Source organism: Lonchura striata, chromosome 25 (genome assembly GCF_046129695.1).
Source record: "Lonchura striata isolate bLonStr1 chromosome 25, bLonStr1.mat, whole genome shotgun sequence".
NCBI lineage: Eukaryota > Metazoa > Chordata > Aves > Passeriformes > Estrildidae > Lonchura > Lonchura striata.
In genome coordinates, this window is record NC_134627.1 from 8367290 (window position 1) to 8386079 (window position 18790).

At 60.8% G+C, this 18790-nt stretch overlaps 2 protein-coding genes across 3 annotated transcripts; both read right to left on the reverse strand.

Moving 5' to 3' along the window:
• Positions 1–607: 607 nt before the first annotated feature.
• On the reverse strand, positions 608–4306 carry PNPO (pyridoxamine 5'-phosphate oxidase). Its single transcript, XM_077788433.1, has 7 exons — positions 4181–4306; positions 2971–3095; positions 2514–2613; positions 2058–2111; positions 1357–1485; positions 959–1029; positions 608–833 (listed from the first exon to the last, which is right to left on the reverse strand). Exons 1-7 carry the CDS (start codon positions 4223–4225, stop codon positions 668–670), a joined length of 690 nt encoding a protein of 229 aa, XP_077644559.1. The 5' UTR covers positions 4226–4306; the 3' UTR covers positions 608–667.
• Positions 4307–6995: 2689 nt separating this feature from the next.
• SP2 (Sp2 transcription factor) lies at positions 6996–18091 on the reverse strand. Of its 2 annotated transcripts, XM_077788434.1 has the most exons (7): positions 18026–18091; positions 17059–17134; positions 14161–15129; positions 12615–12900; positions 9671–9845; positions 8071–8264; positions 6996–7096 (listed from the first exon to the last, which is right to left on the reverse strand). In XM_077788434.1, the coding sequence occupies exons 2-7, from the start codon at positions 17119–17121 to the stop codon at positions 6996–6998; spliced, it is 1788 nt and encodes a 595-aa protein (XP_077644560.1). In that variant the 5' UTR covers positions 17122–17134; positions 18026–18091. The 2 variants fall into 2 exon arrangements, with proteins under 2 accessions (XP_077644560.1, XP_077644561.1); XM_077788435.1 differs by lacking the exon at positions 18026–18091 and having other exon boundaries at positions 17059–17213.
• Positions 18092–18790: the final 699 nt, after the last annotated feature.

Sequence of the window (18790 nt, forward strand, 5' to 3'; positions counted from 1 at the left end):
TCAGAGTGGGTACACCTCTGGAGCCATTCCCCAGCAGACAGCGAGGGACAGGGACAGGGACAGTCACAGCCGGACCCTGCACGATCATTAACACGATTAATTAACCACCAGAAGCGGCTGCAGGCAGATTTGGGGATACAGTGGGGTGAGAGCAGCTCCGGAGCCATTCCCCAGCGCACAGCGAGGGACGGGGCGGGGCGGCCGCGACCCTCGGGGACATTCCGGGGACGCTTGGGGACATTGCGGGGCAGTCGCGACACTCGGGGACACTCCGGGGCCACCGCGACACTCGGGGACATTGCGGGGCTGCCGCCACCCTCGGGGACATTCCCTCGGGGATATTCCCCAAGAAGTTCTGGGGCAGTCGCGACACTTGGGGACATTGCGGGGCCGCTCGGTGCCGGTCCGGGGCCCCTCGGGGACATCGCGGGGCCGGTCCGGGGCCGTCCCGGGGCCGCTCGGTGCCGGTCCGGGGCCGCTCGGGGACATCGTGGGGCCGGTCCGGGGCCGTCCCGGGGCCGCTCGGTGCCGGTCCGGGGCCGCTCGGGGACATCGCGGGGCCGGTCCGGTGCCGGTCCGGGGCCGCTCGGGGACATCGCGGGGCCGGTCCGGGGCCGCTCGGAGCCGTCCCGGCGCCGGTCCGGTGCCGGTCCGGGGCTGCTCGGTCTCAGGGCGAGAGGCGCTCGTAGACCCAGTCGCCGTGGCCGCGGTGGGTCATGGCCCCGAGCGGCGCCGCGCGGTCCCGCAGCCGCCGGAACACGATCCGGTCGTGCAGCCGGTTCGATTGGCCCTGCCAGAACTCCACCACCTCCGGCTCCACCAGGTACGCGCCCCTGCCGGGGACACCGGACCGGGGGGGCTCTGGGGGTCAGGGGTTCTCTGGGGGGGCTCAGGGAGGTTCTAGGGGGGTTCTGGGTGGATTTGGGGGGTTCTGGGGGGCTCAGCCCCCCGTGCTCACCAGTAGTCTGGCCTGGGCACCGGCTTGTCCCTGTAGAGCTCCTCCAGCTCCGCGTTCTTCTTGCGCAGGTACTGAAAGGGAACGGGGCCGTGAGGGGTCACAGAGGGAATGAACAGGGACCCCAGAGCTGATCCTAAAGGGAACAGGGATCCCAAAGGGAACGGGGCCGTGAGGGGATCCCAAAGGGAACAGGGATCCCAGAGGGAATGAATGGGGACACCAAAGGGAACAGGGCCGTGAGGGGACCCCAAACACAACGGGGCTGTGAGGGGATCCCAGAGCTGATCCCAAAGGGAACAGGGAGGCTGATCCTGGTGGATCCCGGCTGATCCCAATGCCAATCCTGATCCCAAGGCCAATCCCGGCCGATCCCAACCCCGGCCCTGATCCCGGCCCACCTCACGGTCGGGGATGACGGAGCTCTGCCTGCTGACCACAGCCCCGATCTGGCTGTCCCTGGGCCGGGACTGGAAATAGCGATCGGATTCCTCCTCCGGCAGCCGCCGCACCGAGCCCTCCACCCGCACCTGTGGGGCAGGAATGGCCCTGAGCCCACAGGTGTGGGGCAGGAACGGCCCTGAATCCACAACCTGAACCCACTCCTGTGGGGCAGGAACGGCCCTGAACCTGCTCCTGTGGGGTAGGAACAGCCCCGAGCCCTCCACCCGCACCTGTGGGGCAGGATCAGCCCTGAACCCACAGATATGGGGCAGGATCAGCCCTGAACCCTGACCCCGCTCCTGTGCGGCATCACTGGGGCCTGACCCCACACCTGGGCCAGCACAGCTCCAAAGGGGCTCCTTAGCACAAAACCACCCAATTCCCCGACTTTTCCACCCAAAAACCACAGGGATCATGTCCCTGCTGGGGTCCACCATCCTCCAGGACCTGGCTAGCGATGTTAAAGGCACTCCCGAGTTCAAAACCACCCAATTTCCTGACTTTTCCCCCCAAAAACCGCAGCCACCCCCATGCTGTCTCACTCCAGCACCCACCCAGGGGTGACCCCAGCCCCAAATCCCCCCTGGGTGTCACCCCAGCCCCAAATCCCCCCGGGGGTGACCCCAAACCCCAAGGCAGCACCCTGGGACCCCCTCACCTGCCGGCAGAGCGGCTCCCAGTAGAAGACGAGGGAGGCGAAGGGATTGGAGTCCTGGTGGGAAGAGGATCCCGGAATTCCAGATTTATCCCAACATTTCCCTCCCCCAGCCCTCGGCAGTTCCAGGAATTCCAAATTTATTGGGATTTATCAGGATTTCTGGGGATTTATCGGGGTTTATCAGGGTTTACTGGGATTTCAGGGGTTCCCCAGCCCTCACCAGCTCCAGGATTTATTGGGGTTTATCAGGATTTCGGGGGGTTTATCAGGATTTTGGGGGGTTTATCAGGATTTCAGGTGCTTTTGGGGGTTTTTGGCTCCCCAGGCCTCACCAGCTCCAGGATTTATCAGAATTTATTGGGGCTTATCAGGATTTTGGGGGGGTTTATCAGGATTTTGGGGGGGTTTATCAGGATTTTGGGGTGCTTTCGGGGTTATTGGCTCCCCAGGCCTCACCAGCTCGCGGCCCTTCCTGCTCTCGTAGTTGGTGAAGAAGCGCAGCCCGTCCGGGCCCAGCCCCTTCAGCAGCACCATGCGGGCCGAGGGCCGCCCGTCCCTGCGGGGACACGCGTGTCACCTGTGTGTCACCTCAGTGTCACCTGTATGTCACCTGTGTCATCCCCTGGGTGTCACCTGTGTCATCTCAGTGTCATCTGAGTGTCACCCATGTCACCCCCTGTGTGTTCCTGTGCCACCTCCTGTGTGTCACCCATGTCACCTGAGTGTCACCCGAGTGTCACCCATGTCACCTGCTGTGTGTCACTGCCATGTCACTTGTGTCACTCCCCGGTGTCTCCTGTCTCACCCCCGGTGTCCCCTGCGGTGTCCCCAGTCCGTCCCCGGTGTCCCCCCAGCGGTGTCCCCGGTGTCCCCCCCATGTCCCCGCCGTGTCCCGGTGTCCCCGCGGTGGCACCTGCCGCAGGTGGCCAGGCACACGGCGTTGGGCTCGGCGATGTCCGGGCACTGCAGCGCGTCCTGCAGCCACGCCCGGAGCTGCCCCAGCGGCTCCAGCGACACCAGGTGGCACTCCTCGAACGCCTGGGGACACGACAGGGACAGGGGACAGGTCAGGGGACAGGGGACAGCGGGTGGCACTCCTCGAACGCCTGGGGACACGACAGGGACAGGGGACAGGTCAGGGGACACGGGGACACTGGGTGGCACTCCTCGAACGCCTGGGGACACGACAGGGACAGGGGACAGGTCAGGGGACAGGGGACAGCGGGTGGCACTCCTCGAACGCCTGGGGACAGGACAGGCACAGGGGACAGGTCAGGGGACAGGGGACAGCGGGTGGCACTCCTCGAACGCCTGGGGTCAGGGGACAGGTCAGGGGTCAGGGGGACACGGGTCAGGGGGTGGCACTCCTCGAACGCCTGGGGACACGACAGGGACATGGGGACTGGTCAGGGGACAGCGGGTGACACTCCTCGAACGCCTGGGGACACCGGGAAACGGTCACGGGACACCGGGGTGGGACCGGGGGAACACCTCCCTGTCCTCCCGTTGTCCCCTCCCTGTCCCCGCTGTCTCCCCCGGTGTCCCTGTGTCCCCTCGCTGTCCCCCCGTGTCCCGGTACCACCTCGCTGTCCCCCCGTGTCCCCCCGTGTCCCCCGTGTCCCGGTACCACCTCGCTGTCCCCCGTGTCCCCCGTGTCCCCCGTGTCCCGGTACCACCTCGCTGTCCCCCTGTGTCCCCCGTGTCCCGGTACCACCTCGCTGTCCCCCCGTGTCCCCCGTGTCCCGGTACCACCTCGCTGTCCCCCGTGTCCCGGTACCACCTCGCTGTCCCCCGTGTCCCCCGTGTCCCGGTACCACCTCGCTGTCCCCCCGTGTCCCCCGTGTCCCCCGTGTCCCGGTACCACCTCGCTGTCCCCCGTGTCCCCCGTGTACCCCGTGTCCCCCGTGTCCCGGTACCACCTCGCTGTCCCCCGTGTCCCCCGTGTCCCGGTACCACCTCGCTGTCCCCCGTGTCCCCCGTGTCCCCCCGTGTCCCCCGTGTCCCGGTACCACCTCGCTGTCCCCCGTGTCCCCCGTGTCCCGGTACCACCTCGCTGTCCCCCGTGTCCCCCGTGTCCCGGTACCACCTCGCTGTCCCCCGTGTCCCCCGTGTCCCGGTACCACCTCGCTGTCCCCCCGGTACCGCTTCCGCAGCTGCTCCAGCTCCATCGCGGCCCCGCACCGCGCCGGGGGCGTGGCCGAGCACGGACCCGCCCTCTCCTCCAACACAGCCAATAGGGAGCGCCACAGAGCGCGCGCCTCCGGAGGAGCTGGCGGCCCATTGGAGGAGGAGGAAAGGGGCGGGGACAAGAGACCCGGAAGTAGTGGCGGAGTACGGAGAGGCGCGCCGGGCTCTTAAAGGGGCCGCGACCCCGGGAGGGGACACGGGGACACCAGGACACGGGGACACCGGGACACGGGGACACCGGGACACTGGGACACCGGGACACTGGGACGGTGGGAACGGGACCCTTGGGCATGGCTGGGGGGGATTGTGATGAGAGACAGGGGCTGGGAGAGGTGGGGACGGGGATTTGGGGACATTGGGGACAGGGATTTGGGGACAGGGGGATTTGGGGACATTGGGGACAGGGATTTGGGGACAGGGGGATTTGGGGACATTGGGGACGGGGATTTGGGGACAGGGACATTTGGGGACAAACCGCCACTCCTGACCCAGCAGCTCACAGGTGGGGTGGGGAGCAAATTTCCTGCAAAAATTCCTCAATTTTCAATCAATTTCTTGAAATTCCATTAATTCCTCAATTTTCCATCAATTCCTCCAATTTTCCATCAATTCATCCAAATTCCCCCATTCCAAATTTTCTCACCACATCCACGAAATTCCCAGGGAATAAGAAAAAGAGGGAAAACGAGCCTGGAATGGCCTCTGGTGACTGAATTTATTTAGCAAGGAAAAGCTCCCGGCTGCCTCCGGGTACAGCTCAGAAAACTGGGAACAGATCCGTCACATAATCCAGGGAAAACGCCCTCAACTAAAAAATAAAGTGGATTTTGTTTAATTTAAAAGCTCCAAAGCAATATAATCTATGATACAATGTACACTGTACACAGAGGGGACGCACACGTGGGGGAAAAGGGGGGGAAAAAAGGGAAAAAAGGGGGGAAAAGGAAAAAAAAGGGGGGAAATAAAAGGGGAAAAAAGAAAAAAGGGGGAAAAAAAGGAAAAAATAAGAGGAAATGGGGGAAAAGAAAAAAGGGAAAAAGAAAAAAGGGGGAAAAGAAAAAAGGGGAAAAGAGAAAGGGGGAAAAAGGAAAAAAGGGAAACAGAAAAAAGGGGGGAAATAAAAAAGGGGGAAAATAGAAAAAAAAGGGGGAAAAGGAAAAAAAGGGAAAAAGAAAAAAAGGGGAAAGAAAAAAAAGGGAGAAAAAGGGGGAAAAAAGAAAAAAAGGGAAAAACGAGGGTGGAAATAGAAAAAACAAGGGGGGAAAATTGGAGAAAATGGGGGAAAATAGAAAAAAAAGGGGAAAAATAGAAAAAAAAAGGGGGGGGGGGGAAATAAGGGATGGAGTCCCAAAATTGCAAATAAAATAAAATAAAGTGGGGAAATGCCGACGTTGCTCGGAAATAAAAATCGGGAGAGACAATTGGCCGTGGGGGAGGGGAAAAATGGGAATTTTGTGAGGGAACTGAGGGATTAAATAGATTAAAAAAGCACTCATGATGCACGGGGGGCTGGGGAGGGGAGTGTAAGGCAACGATTCCATAGAAAAAAGGGATTTTTCCAAAGGGATCATAGATATTTATAGTATTTATAACTTTAAATATAAAGTAGGAATGTGCTCCTGCCCCTCCTCCCGGGGGCCTCTGCGGGGTTTGGGGGTACCCCCTAAATTTGAGGGGGTCACAGGGGGGGTTTGGGGCACCCCATAAACCTGGGGGGTCACAGGGGGGACTGTGGGTCACAGGGGAGGGTCTGGGGTACCCCATGAGTTTCAGGGGCACCCCTTAAATCTGTGGGGTCCCAGGAAGGGTCTGGGGTGCCCCATGAGCTTGTGGGGGGGCTGTGTGTCACCCCCAAACCCATGGGGTCCCAGGTGGGTCTGTGTGTCACCCCCAAACCCATGGGGTCACCGGGATCTGTGTGTCACCCCCGAAGTCTGTGGGGTCCCAGGTGGGTCTGTGTGTCACCCCCAAACCCGGGGGTCACCGGGGTCTGTGTGTCACCCCCAAACCTGTGGGGTCACCGGTGGGGTCTGTGGGTCACCCCCAAACCCGTGGGATCACCGGTGGGGTCTGTGGGTCATCCCCAAACCCGTGGGGTCACCGGGGTTTGTGTGTCACCCCCAAACCCGTGGGTCACAGGTGGGTCTGTGTGTCACCCCCAAGCCCAGGGGCTCCCCAGGCCCTTTCTGGGGCGCTCGGTGCCGTGGAGCCGTGCCTGGGTCCCCCCGGTGCCCCACGGCCGCCCCGGGCACACCGTGGGGCCGTGCCCGGGTCCCCCCGGTGCCCCACGGCCGCCCCGGGCACACCGTGGGGCCGTGCCCGGGTCCCCCCGGTGCCCCACGGCCGCCCCGGGCACACCGTGGGGCCGTGCCCGGGTCCCCCCGGTGCCCCACGGCCGCCCCGGGCTCACTGTGGGATTGTGCCCGGGTCCCCCCGGTGCCCCACGGCCGCCCCGGGGACACCGTGGGGCCGTGCCCGGGTCCCCCCGGTGCCCCACGGCCGCCCCAGGCTCACTGTGGGGCCGTGCCCGGGTCCCCCCGGTGCCCCACGGCCGCCCCGGGCACACCGTGGGGCCGTGCCCGGGTCCCCCCGGTGCCCCACGGCCGCCCCGGGCTCACTGTGGGGCCGTGCCCGGGTCCCCCCGGTGCCCCACGGCCACCCCGGGCACACCGTGGGGCCGGGGCCGGGCCAGCGCGGGGCTCGGGGAGGGACCCGGCCTGGCCCCGGCTGTGGGGCCGGGCCCCGCCGGCCCTACAAGTTCTTGGTGACCAGGTGGGTTTTGTAGTGCTTGGTCAGGTGGTCGGAGCGCATGAAGCGTTTCTGGCACTGCGCGCACTCGAAGCGTTTGTCACCTGTGGGGACAGGGACGGGGGTCAGGGACAGCAGGGACAAGGGGAACACAGCCACTGACACCTGCGTTTGTCACCTGTGGGGACAGGGACGGGGCTCAGGGACAGCAGGGACCTGCGTTTGTCACCTTGGGGGACAGGGACGGGGGTCAGGGACAGCGGGGACCTGTGTTTGTCACCCTGGGGACAGGGACAGGGCTCAGGGGACAGCAGGGACAGCAGGGACAAGGGGGACACAGCCGCTGGCACCTGCATTTGTCACTTGCGGGGACAGGGACGGGGCTCAGGGACAGCGGGGACCCGTGTTTGTCACCCTGGGGACGGGGACGGGGGTCAGGGGACAGCGGTGACAGCGGGGACACAGCTGCTGGCACCTGCGTTTGTCACCTGTGGGGACAAGGACAGGGCTCAGGGACAGTGGGGACAGCGGGGTGGGACTGCAGTGCCAGTTTGGCGTTCTGCCATGGGAATTGGGGATATCCCGGGATAACCCAGCCCCGTGTGTGTCTCTGCCCCACGCTTGGGGGTCCCCCGGGGGGTTCAGCCCCGTTTGGGGTCTCTGCCCTGTGAACAGGGATACCCGTGTGTGTCTCTGCCATTGGAACTGGGGATATCCTGGGATACCCCAGCCCTGTGTGTGTCTCTGCCCTGCGAACAGGGACACTCCACAGATATCCCAGCCCCGTTTGGGATCTCTGCCCTGGGAAATAGGGATACCCCAGCCCCGTGTGTGTCTCTGCCATGGGAACTGGGGATATCCCGGGATACCCCAGCCCCATGTGGGTCTCTGCCCTGCGAACAGGGACACTCCAGGGACACCCCAGCCCCGTGTGTGTCTCTGCCATGGGAACTGGGGATATCCCGGGACACCCCAGCCCCGTGTGTGTCTCTGCCATGGGAACTGGGGATATCCCGGGACACCCCAGCCCCGTGTGTGTCTCCGCCCCACGCTCGGGGGTCCCGCGGGGGTCCCAGACCTGTGTGGGTGCGCGCGTGCCGCTGCAGCTCGTCGGAGCGCGTGAAGCGCTTGCCGCAGAACACCCAGTTGCAGACGAAGGGCCGCTCGCCCGTGTGCAGCCGCACGTGCGCCCGCAGCAGCGACGTCTTGCGGAACGTCCGCCCGCACTCGGGGATGTGGCAGATGTGCTTCTTCTTCCCGGGGTCGCCCGGCCTGCGGGAGAGACAGGGTCAGCGGGGACGGGCGGGTCCCGAGGGAGGAACCGCTCCTGGTTATTCCAGGAGAGGTGGATCCAGAGGGAGGAACCGCTCCCGGTTATTCCAGGAGAGGCGGATCCTGGGAGAGGAACCACTCCCGGTTATTCCAGGAGAGGTGGATCCCGAGGGAGGAACCGATCGGAGTTAGCCCAGGACAGGCAGATCCAGAGGGAGGAACCGCTCCCGGTTATTCCAGGAGAGGTGGATCCCGAGGGAGGAACCGATCGGAGTTAGCCCAGGACAGGCAGATCCAGAGGGAGGAACCGCTCCCGGTTATTCCAGGAGAGGTGGATCCCGAGGGAGGAACCGCTCCTGGGAGAGGTGGATCCCGGATCTGAGCGGGATGAGCCACTCCAGGTTAGCCCGGGAGAGGAACCGCTCCTGGGAGAGGCGGATCCCAGGACAAGCAGATCCCGAGGGAGGAACCGCTCTGAGTTAGCCCGGGACAGGCAGATCCACAGGGAGGAACTGCTCCCGGTTATTCCAGGAGAGGCGGGTCCAGAGGGAGGAACCGCTCCTGGGAGAGGCGGATCCCAGGACAAGCAGGATCCCGAGGGAGGAACCGAACTGAGTCAGCCCAGGACAGGCAGATCCTGAGGGATGGACAGCTCCCGGGACAGGTGGATCCCGAGGAAGGAACTGCTCCCAGGAGAGGCGGATCCCAGGACAAGCAGATCCCGAGGGAGGAACCGCTCCCGGTTATTCCAGGAGAGGCGGATCCCGAGAGAGGAACCGCTCCCGGTTATTCCAGGAGAGGCGGATCCCGAGGGAGGAACCGCTCTGTGTCAACCCAGGAGAGGTGGATCCCAAGGGATGAACCACTCCAGGTTATTCCAGGAGAGGTGGATCCAGAGGGATGAACCACTCCCGGGAGAGGCAGATACTGAGGGAGGAACTGCTCCCAAGACAGGCGGATCGGGAGAGGCGGATCCCAGTGGGATGAGCCCCTCCGGATTATTCTGAGAGAGGCGGATCCCAGCCGGATGAACCATTCCGGGTTATTCTGAGAGAGGGGGATCCCAGCAGGACGAGCACCTCTGGATTATTCCAGGAGAGGCGGATCCCAGTGGGATGAGCCCCTCCAGATTATTCCAGGAGAGGGGATCACAACAGGACGAGCCCCTCTGGATTATTCCAGGAGAGGCAGACCCAAACGGGATGAGCCACTCCGGGTTATTCCAGGAAAGGCAGATCCCAGCGGGATGAGCCCCTCTGGATTATTCCAGGAGAGGTGGATCCCAGCAGGATGAGCCCCTCCGGATTATTCCAGGAGAGGCGGATCCCAGTGGGATGAGCCCCTCCGGGTTATTCTGGGAGAGGTGGATCCCAGCAGGACGAGCCCTTCCCGCTCTCCGGACCCACCGCTTGTCGCCGTCCTTGCAGTTGGGGCAGGTGCAGGCCATCCTCCTCCTCTTCTCTCCGGGCTGGATGTCCCCGGACAGCGCCTGCTCCATCTGCAGCTGGATCTGCGTGGGGCTCAGCCCGCTGATGGTCACGTTGTTGCCGGCCACGTTCTGCACCGTCAGCTGCTGCTGGCCTGGGGAGGGAAAAGGAGCAGTCAGGATCCATCCACGCTGCTCCCACCGGACCCTCTGGAGCAGGGAATATCCCAGATTTCTCCCCTCATGCAGCACAGCCCCCCTTTGCCGCGTGCCTCTCCCGGTAAGTCCCTTTTTTCTGAATATACTGTGCGGTTTTTCAAAGTTTTCAAAAAAGTTTTTCGACCCTTTTAGGGGGGCGGGGAAAAAAAGGCTCAAAAAGAGGAAACAAAAAAAGAAACTTTGAAAAAACGTGCAATATATTGAGCAAAAAAACGGGACTTACCCCAGCAGCCAGCCTAAGGGCCGCTCCAGGCTCGGGCGTCCCTGGCAGCCGTGACAGGGGCTGGAAAGAAGAAGACGGGGTCAGCGTCAGCAAGCGGGGTCGGGATCGGGATTGGGATCAGGACTGGGATTGCTGCTCCCAGCAGGAGGAGGAGGAGGAGGAAGGGAAGAACAAGTGGGGTTTGGCAGCGCAGGAGCACAGCAGCAGGGAGGGAGCGAGGGAGCGAGGGAGCGAGGGATCCGGCGGCAGCGCGAAGCCGAAGGATGGGAGGAGGTGGGAATGTCCTGGCTGAGGCTGGCTCAGCTCGGCGCACCCCGTGGGCAGCAGGTCCTACCGGTCCCCTCCACACTGATTGAAAGAGCTAATTAATCCAATTAATTCAATCCCCCCCTGCGCCACAAAAGCCAATCCTGGGAGAACGGCGGAGCGGGAAATGGCGCCGGGGTTGGGGTTTGTGTTGAGGAGGAGCAGAGGGGCAGAAAGCAGGGAGGCAGCAGGAGCGGCCTTATCTCAGGGAGGAGATAAGAGATAAGAGATAAGCTCACTGCAGACACAGCTGCCTCCCCTGGGCTCCGTGGGACCGGACAGGGACGTGAGGACGAGACGCTCCCGGCACCGGGAGCAGCGGGGCCGAGCCCAGCGGGTTTGGGGTTCGGGAAGATCCCTGGAGCGAGGGGTTCCGCCCTGGAATGGGGATCCCTGGATGTGGAGCTGGAAAAATGGAGCTGGGGGGGTGAATGTGCCTCTCCTGGGCTTGGGAGCGTGGAGAGTTCCTCGCTGCCAGGGGTGGGGATGTTCCAGGGGATGGGATCTGGAGTGGGATCCAAGGGCAATGTTCCAACCCCAGGAATGGAATCTGGAATGGGATCCAAGTCCAGCCCAGGGATGGGATCTGGAATGGGATCCAAGGGAGATGTTCCAGGGATGGGATCTGGAATGGGATCCAAGGGAGATGTTCCAGCCCTGGAATGGGATCTGGATGGGATCCAAGGAAGATGTTCCAGCCCTGGAATGGGATCTGGATGGGATCCAAGGAAGATGTTCGAGCCCTGGAATGGGATCTGGAATGGGATCTGGATGGAATCCAAGGAAGATGTTCCAGCCCTGGAATGGGATCTGGAATGGGATCTGGATGGGATCCAAGGGAGATGTTCCAGCCCTGGAATGGGATCTGGAATGGGATCTGGATGGGATCAAGGGAGTTGCTCCAGCCCCAGGAAACCTCAGGTGCTTCCCCAGCTTGGCACAGCCAGGTTGGGCAGGCAGCCATCCCTGTCACCCACAGCTCTCCAGGACGTGCTGGGAATCACCCAAAGGACACTCTGGGAAACACTCCCGGCTCGTGGGAGTGACTGCAGGAGGTGCTGACACTGCAGAGCCCCTGGGGGCAAGAGGGATCCGATCTGATCCGGGGAGATCCCATCCTTGGGAGGCTCCGGGAGCTGCCCACTGTCCCTGTCCCCCTCAGGAGCACGAGGGATCAGATCTGATCTGATCTGGGGACATCCCATCTTTGGGAAGCTCAGGGAGCTGCTCCTTGTCCTCGTCCCCCTCAGGAGCACGAGGGATCTGATTTAATCTGATCTGATCCAGAGCGGATTCCATTCCACATTCCCATTTTTGTGAAGCTCAGGGAGCTGCCCACTGTCCCTGTCCACTTCAGGAGCACGAGAGATCTGATCCAATCTGAACTGATCTGTTTCAGACACCTCCCATCCTCAGGAAGCTCAGGGAGCTTCCCACTGTCCTTGTTCCCCTCAGGAGCACGAGGGATCTGATTTGATCTGATCCAGGGGTGATTCCATTCCCCATCCCCATCCTCAGGAAGCTCAGGGAGCTTCCCACTGTCCTCATCCCCCTCAGGAGCACGAGGGATCTGTTTAAATCTGGTGAGGATTCCATTCCCCATCCCCACCCTCAGGAAGCTCAGTCCCTGTCCCCCTCAGGAGCCTGAGGGATCTGATTTGATCTGCTCTGCTCCAGGGCTGATCCCACTGCCCATCCACACCCTCAGGAAGCTCAGTCCCTGTCACCCTCAGTATCTGATTTGATCTGACCTGCACCAGGGCTGATCCCACTGCCCATGCCCACCCTCGGGAAGCTCACAGAGCTGCCCACTGTCCCCCTCAGCAGCCTGAGGGATCTGATTTGATCTGATCTGATCCAAGGACCTTCCATCTTTGGGAAGCTCCGGGAGCTGCACACTCTCCCTGTTCCCCTCAGGAGCAGGAGGGATCTGATTTGATCTGCTCTGCTCCAGGGCTGATCCCACCGCCCATTCCCACCCTCGGGAAGCTCAGTCCCCTGTCACCCTCAGGATCTGATCTGATCTGCTCCAGAGCTGATCCCACCGCCCATGCCCACCCTCGGGAAGCTCAGTCCCTGTCACCCTCAGGATCTGATCTGCTCTGCTCCAGGGCTGATCCCACCACCCATGCCCACCCTCGGGAAGCTCCGGGAGCCCCCCGGCGCTGGCGCCCACCTGCGCTGTTGGTGATGGTGAGGGGCACGCCCTGCACCTGCACGCCGTTGATGTTGATGGTCTGCATGGCCTGGGCGGCCGCCGCCAGCTGCGCCGCGCTCAGGCTGAGGATGCCCCCGGCCGGGGCGATCTTGGGCAGCGGGCGCTCCTTGCGCGGGGCCGGCTTGCGGCCGGGGCTGCGCGGCGCGGGGCCGCCCGCCGGCCCCGACGGCGGCAGCACCGGGATGGACGAGGTGTCCTGCAGCAGCACCGTCTGCAGCTCGCCCGACGGCGTCTTGAAGTACACCTGCAGGCCAGGAGGGAAGTGTTGGGGAAGATGGAACAAGAAAAGCCTTATAAATAGGATTGCCTGGTAAAGGATTTAGGACATACAGCGATTGAGATGGTAACATCTCCTCCTGCTCCTCCTACTCCTACTCCCACTTTGTTTGTGACATACCAAACCTTAGTTACTGCACAAGTAGAAGACAATAATACAGCCAGGATGAAAACAATCCCCTTTCTGGTTGAACAATGCCCTTACCTACAGTAGGTCCAAGGGTCAGATGGACTGTTCGATCTCACCCCAATGTGTGGTTCATCCCACACCTGTAACCCTCCCCTGAAGAATCAGGAGTCTGTGACCCCATTGGCCCAAGTCTTGTTCCAGCCCACCTTGAAGCCCCTGATAAGGAGTCCCTGAGGAGCCAGACACTCTCTTGGAACTTCCATTCTCTTGGAACTTCCCCTCTCTTGGAACTCCCACCCTCTTGGAACTTCCCCCCTCTCCTGGAGCATCCTCTTATCTCCCTGTACCCCTTGCTTCTCCCTGCCCCCACTCCCTAGGGCCTGCCACGGGTCACCTCTGGTGACTCCAAGCAGGGCCTTCCACCCTCTCTAATAAACCAGATATTCTAAGAGCAGCTTCAGAGATCTCTGGTCTCCATCCACCCAAACTGTCCTGGAGCCCGGCGCCCCCGCAGAAGAGGAGCGGGATTTGGCAGGGATCTGATGGGCCCCGTGCAGCTCGGGAGTGGTGGGATGGTTTGGGGTTGGTGGGGTTTTGTTTGGAGTTTTTGTCTTGTTTTAACTTGGTTCTGCTGGAGGAGGGTGGTCCAAGCTGGGCTTGGATGCTGCCGGGGATGGGGAAGCCACAGCTTGTCTGGGAAATGCATCCCAGCCCCTCCTCCCTCTCACTGGGAAGTGAGTCTGGAGCTTTGTGGGACCGCTGGAGAAAGGAGAAAGCTCCTGGATTTACTCCTGGATTTTGCCCAAGGCAACACAAAGACACCAACCCCTCTCCCTCCCCCATTCGTGTCCCAGGGGCTCCCAGCTGGCTCTTCCCAACCCCAGCTGTGGCACTGGGGAGGCTTCAGGACCCTGAAAAAGGAGCTGGAGCTCCTAAATCCCTGCAGAGGGCACAGCTGCACCCCTGATCTCCAGAGAATCCACTCAGCAACGCCTGAACCACCCCCAAGCTGGGAATATCTCACAAAACCCTCCAGCCCCAAACCCTGGGCGAGCAGCGGAGGGGAACAAGAGGGAGCAGACTCCAGGGAGGCCGTACCTGGGTGGGGGTGGGCTCGGCCGCCTGGATCTGGAAGTTCTGCGAGGATTTCTGGGGCACGGTGGGCAGCGTGGCCGAGGCCGCCTGCACCACGCGCAGCGCCTGCTGCGGGATCTGCACCACCTGCGACTCCTGCTTGGGCTGCACCACCTGCACCTGCTGCACCACGGCCGGCTGCCCCGCGCCGGGGCTCTGCACGATCAGCAGGTTGCTGCCCGCCTGGATGATGTTCTCGGCCGTGGTCTCGATCAGCACCGTCTCCACCTGCTCGGCCACGGCCAGGGCGGCGGGCTGGCCCGGCGCCGTGGCCTTTTTCCGAGGTTTCTTGCCCGCTTTGGAAGGGCTGTCCGTCAGCAGCTGGGGCTGCCCGCCCGCCTCGGCGCTCACCAGGTTGTTGACGGGCAGGGTGAGGGTGACGTTGCCGCCGCCGGGCAGTTTGACCACGCCGCCGCCGCCCGCCGCCGCTTTCTGCGCCGGGGCCGGTTTGATGGGCACGGGTTTGTGCGAGGAAGAGGAGGGAGCGAGGATGGCCTGGCTGGTGCCCGGGATGATCTGGATCTGGTTAGGCTGCACCTGGATGGTCTGAGCCGCGCCGGGCTGCAGCTGCGGCACCGCCTGGTACTGGATGTTGGAGGAGGACGACGAGGACGACGAGGACGACGAGGAGGACGAGGAGGAACGCGAGCCTTTGTTGAGCACGGCCGCGTTCTGGATGGCGAAAACCAGCTGCCCGCCGGCGATGGAGGCGCCCAGCTGGGAGCCCTGGATCTGGAAGAGGTTCCCTTTGGAGGACAGGATGCCGATGCCGCCCTTGGCCGAGCCCAGCGGCAGCGGGGCGGGTTTGATGGGCACCAGCTTGCGAGGGGCGGGCTGGGGAGGCGCCGGCGGCGCCGCGGCCGCCTCCACGGCCGGGGGACCGATCTTGCTGCATGTGGCGGCCAGCAGGGCCAGGGGAGAGGGCTGCGAGTCCTGGGGAGAGAGGGCAGTCAGGGCCAGCCCCGGCAGGAACAGCTCTGCTCTTCTGAATCTTAAAAAGATTACCTTTTTTTTACCATTTTTGGGGTTTTTGGCGGTTTTTCGTTTGGTTTTTTGGGTGGTTTTTTTTTTGGTATTTTGTTTGGTTTTTTTGTGGTTTTTCTTGGGGTTTTTTGTGATTTTTCTTGGGTTTTTTTGCGGTTTTTCGCAGTTTTTCTGGGGTTTTTTGCGATTTTTTTGCAGTTTTTCTTAGATTTTTTTTCAGTTTTTCTTAGATTTTTTTGCAGTTTTTCTTAGATTTTTTTTCAGTTTTTCTTAGATTTTTTTGCGGTTTTTCTTGGGATTTTTTTGCGGTTTTTCTTGGGATTTTTTTTTGCAGTTTTTCTTGGATTTTTTTGCATTGTTTTTTTGTTTGTTTTTTTTAAGTTCAGAAGATACCAAAAAATACCAGTTTTATTCAAAGATCTGGTATTTATAGAATTCGAGAAGTGACCGTGGATTGGAGGATGGAATCAGCACCTCTCCAACCACACTGGTCCAAAGATCAATCAATCAATCAATCCATCCATCCATCCATCCATCCATCCATCCATCAATCAATCAATCATTTCTCTCCACCCACACAGAAATATGGAAACTAATCTATTTCCACATAAAATGTGTAAAAACTCTGATTCTCAAATACATAAACATTATCAGAAAGCTGAAGGAGTTTTATAAGAACTTTAAAACTTAAAAAAAAAAAAAGAAAAGAAAACGTAGCACTTTTAAAAATCAAAACAATAGAGCTCAGCCCTGATTAAGGGAGAGGATTAATTACCCGTGTGTGGGAATTCCCCAAAAAATGAGGCTGGAAAGGATCTTTGGGACTGTCCAGTCCCACCTGGGGGCACTGAGGGCCACGTCCAGGTTTCCCTTAAACACCCCCAGGTGACTCCAGCACCTTTCCGGGCAGTTCATCCCAATTCCCAATTTTTCTGTGAAGGAATTCCTCCCCATGTCCAGCACCTCGCTGCTTTCAGCAGTGGGGACATTTAAAATCCCATCCTTGTGTCCTCAAATCCTTTAAAATCCCATCCTTGTGCCCTGAAATCCTTTAAAATCCCATCCTTGTGTCCTGAAAACCATCCTAAAGCTTAGAACCACCCTTAAAATCATCCTAAAGCTTAGAACCATCCTTCATATTATCCTAAAACTTAAAACCATCCTTAAAATCATCCTAAAGCTTAGAACCATCCTAAAGCTTAGAACCACCCTTAGAACCACGCTAAAATTTAGAACCATCCTAAAGTTTAAAACCACCCTTAGAACCATCCTTAAACCATCCTAAAGCTTAGAACCATATTTAGAACCACCCTTAGAACCATCCTAAATATTCAAATCATCATTAAAATAATTCTAAAGCTTAGAACCACCCTTGGAATCATCCTTAAAACCATCCTAAAGCTTAAAACCATTCTTAAAATCATCCTAAAGCTTAGAACCATCCTCAAAATCATCCTAAAACTTAGAACCATCCTTCAAATCATCCTAAAACTTAAAACCATCCTCAAAACCATCCTAAAGCTTAGAACCATCCTTAGAACCATCCTTAAAATCATCCTAAATATCTGAACCGTCCTTAAAACCACCCTAAAGCTTAAAATCATCCTAAATATTTGAACCATCCTTAGAACCACCCTAAAGCTTAGAACCACCCTTAGAACCACTGTAAAAAGCTTAGAACCATCTTTAGAACCACCCTAAAGCTGTGGACATCCCGAAAACTCCCTGGGGTTTCCCAGGGACCATCACAAACAGCTGGAAGCCCAGCCTGGGAACAGCACAGACCCTCAGCAAGGAGGAAGACCCCCGGGAGGGAGGAAGGAAGGAGCCCCCGGGAGATCCCCTGGGAGTTTCCTGCCCCTCCGGGGCCGGGCTCACCTGGGCGGAGGCGGCGGCGGGCTGCAGGTACTCGCTGGGGCTGACGGCGGCCGTGGCAGCCATGCTGTCCCTGCAGCTGTGGGACAGGCCAGGAGGGGATCAGGACCGGCCCCAGATCCCAAATCCCAGCCCCACATCCCCAGGGACCAGCCCCAGATCCCCGGGGACCAGCCCCAGATCCCAAATCCCAGCCCCACATCCCCAGGGATCCACGGATCCCCAGATCCCAGCCCCAGATCCCCAGGGACCTGCCCCAGATCCCAGGGACCATCCCCAGATCCCAGCCCCAGATCCCCAGGGGAAATTTGGCTCCCCCTAAACCCCCTCAAACCTCCAAACTCCCCCCAAACCTTCCCCCAAACCCTCCCAAAATCCTCCCCCCCACCAAATTCCCCCAAACCCCCCAAAATCCTCTTCAACCCCCCCAAAATCCTTCCCAAATCCCCCTCAAACCCTCCCAAACCCCCCCAAAACCCCTCAAATCCCCCCAGATCCCCTCAAACCTCCCCAAACCCATCCCAAACCCCCCTTAAATCCCCCCAAACCCCTCCAACCTCCCCCAAACACCCCAAATCCCCCCAAACCCCCTCAAATTCCCCCAAACCTCCCCCAAATCCCCCTCAAACACACCCAATTCCCTCCAACCCCCCTCAAACACCCCCAAACCTCCCCCAAATCCCCCCAACCCCCCTCAAACACCCCCAAACCATCCCAAACCCCCACAAATCCCCCCAAACACCCCCAAACCCCCCTCAAACCTCCCCAAATCATCCCAAACCCCCTCACATCCCCCCCGCCGGTCCCGGGGGGGGCGGGTCCCACAGGCCGGGTCCGCCCCCGACCGGGCCCCGCTGCCGGAAGCGCGGCCCGCCCGGCGGGCGCTGCCGGGGGGGCGGCTCGGGGAGGCCGCTCCCGGCCGGGCGGCCCCGCGGCGGCCGCGGCCCGGCCCCGGCGGCCCCGCACTGACCGGCTGGCGGCGGCGGCGGCGGCTCCCACCGCTCACGGCGCCATCTTCCTCCGCCCGGCACCGCCCTGCTGCGCCCGCCCCCTGGCCGCGTTCGGACCAATCGCCGAACGGTCCTTTGAGAGCTGGCCAATAGCCGGTGAGATTGGGGAGAAGAGGCCAATCAGAGGTGGGATGGAGGTTGATTGGCAGCTGCGCTGAGCGGTAAGGATGGTGATGGAGGGGTGGTTTCGCCAATGGGCGCGGAGATCTGAGGTGATGGACGGCAGCGGGAAGCCAATAGAAGCGCAGATCTCTGATTGACAGCGCAGACAGCCAATGGCCGCAAGCCCAGCCGCTGTTTGATTGACAGCCCGTCAAAGAGGGGCGGACAGCCTCGTGGGCGGGACCCACCCGAAATACGCCTTATGATTGGTCAAAGATTTTGATCGACAGCTCAACCAAGCAATGGGAGGTGCGAGGCGCACGAGCTGCGCCCGTGATTGGCGGAGGGGGAGCCCGAGCGGTTGGAGGCGGATGACGTCACGGCGGGGGGGAGTCCCGGGGATCCCCCTCGCCCCCCACCCGTTAAAGGCTCCTCGGGCGGGGGTCGGGGGCTCCCTTTGGAATTTGGGGGCTCCCTGTGGAACTGGGGGTCCCTGAGGAATTGGGGGTCCCTGTGGAATTGTGGGACCCTGCGGCATTGGGGGTCTGCGGAATTTGGGGTCCCTGCAGAATCTGGTGTCCCTGCGGAATTTGGTGTCCTTGCGGAATTTGGGGGGGTCTCTG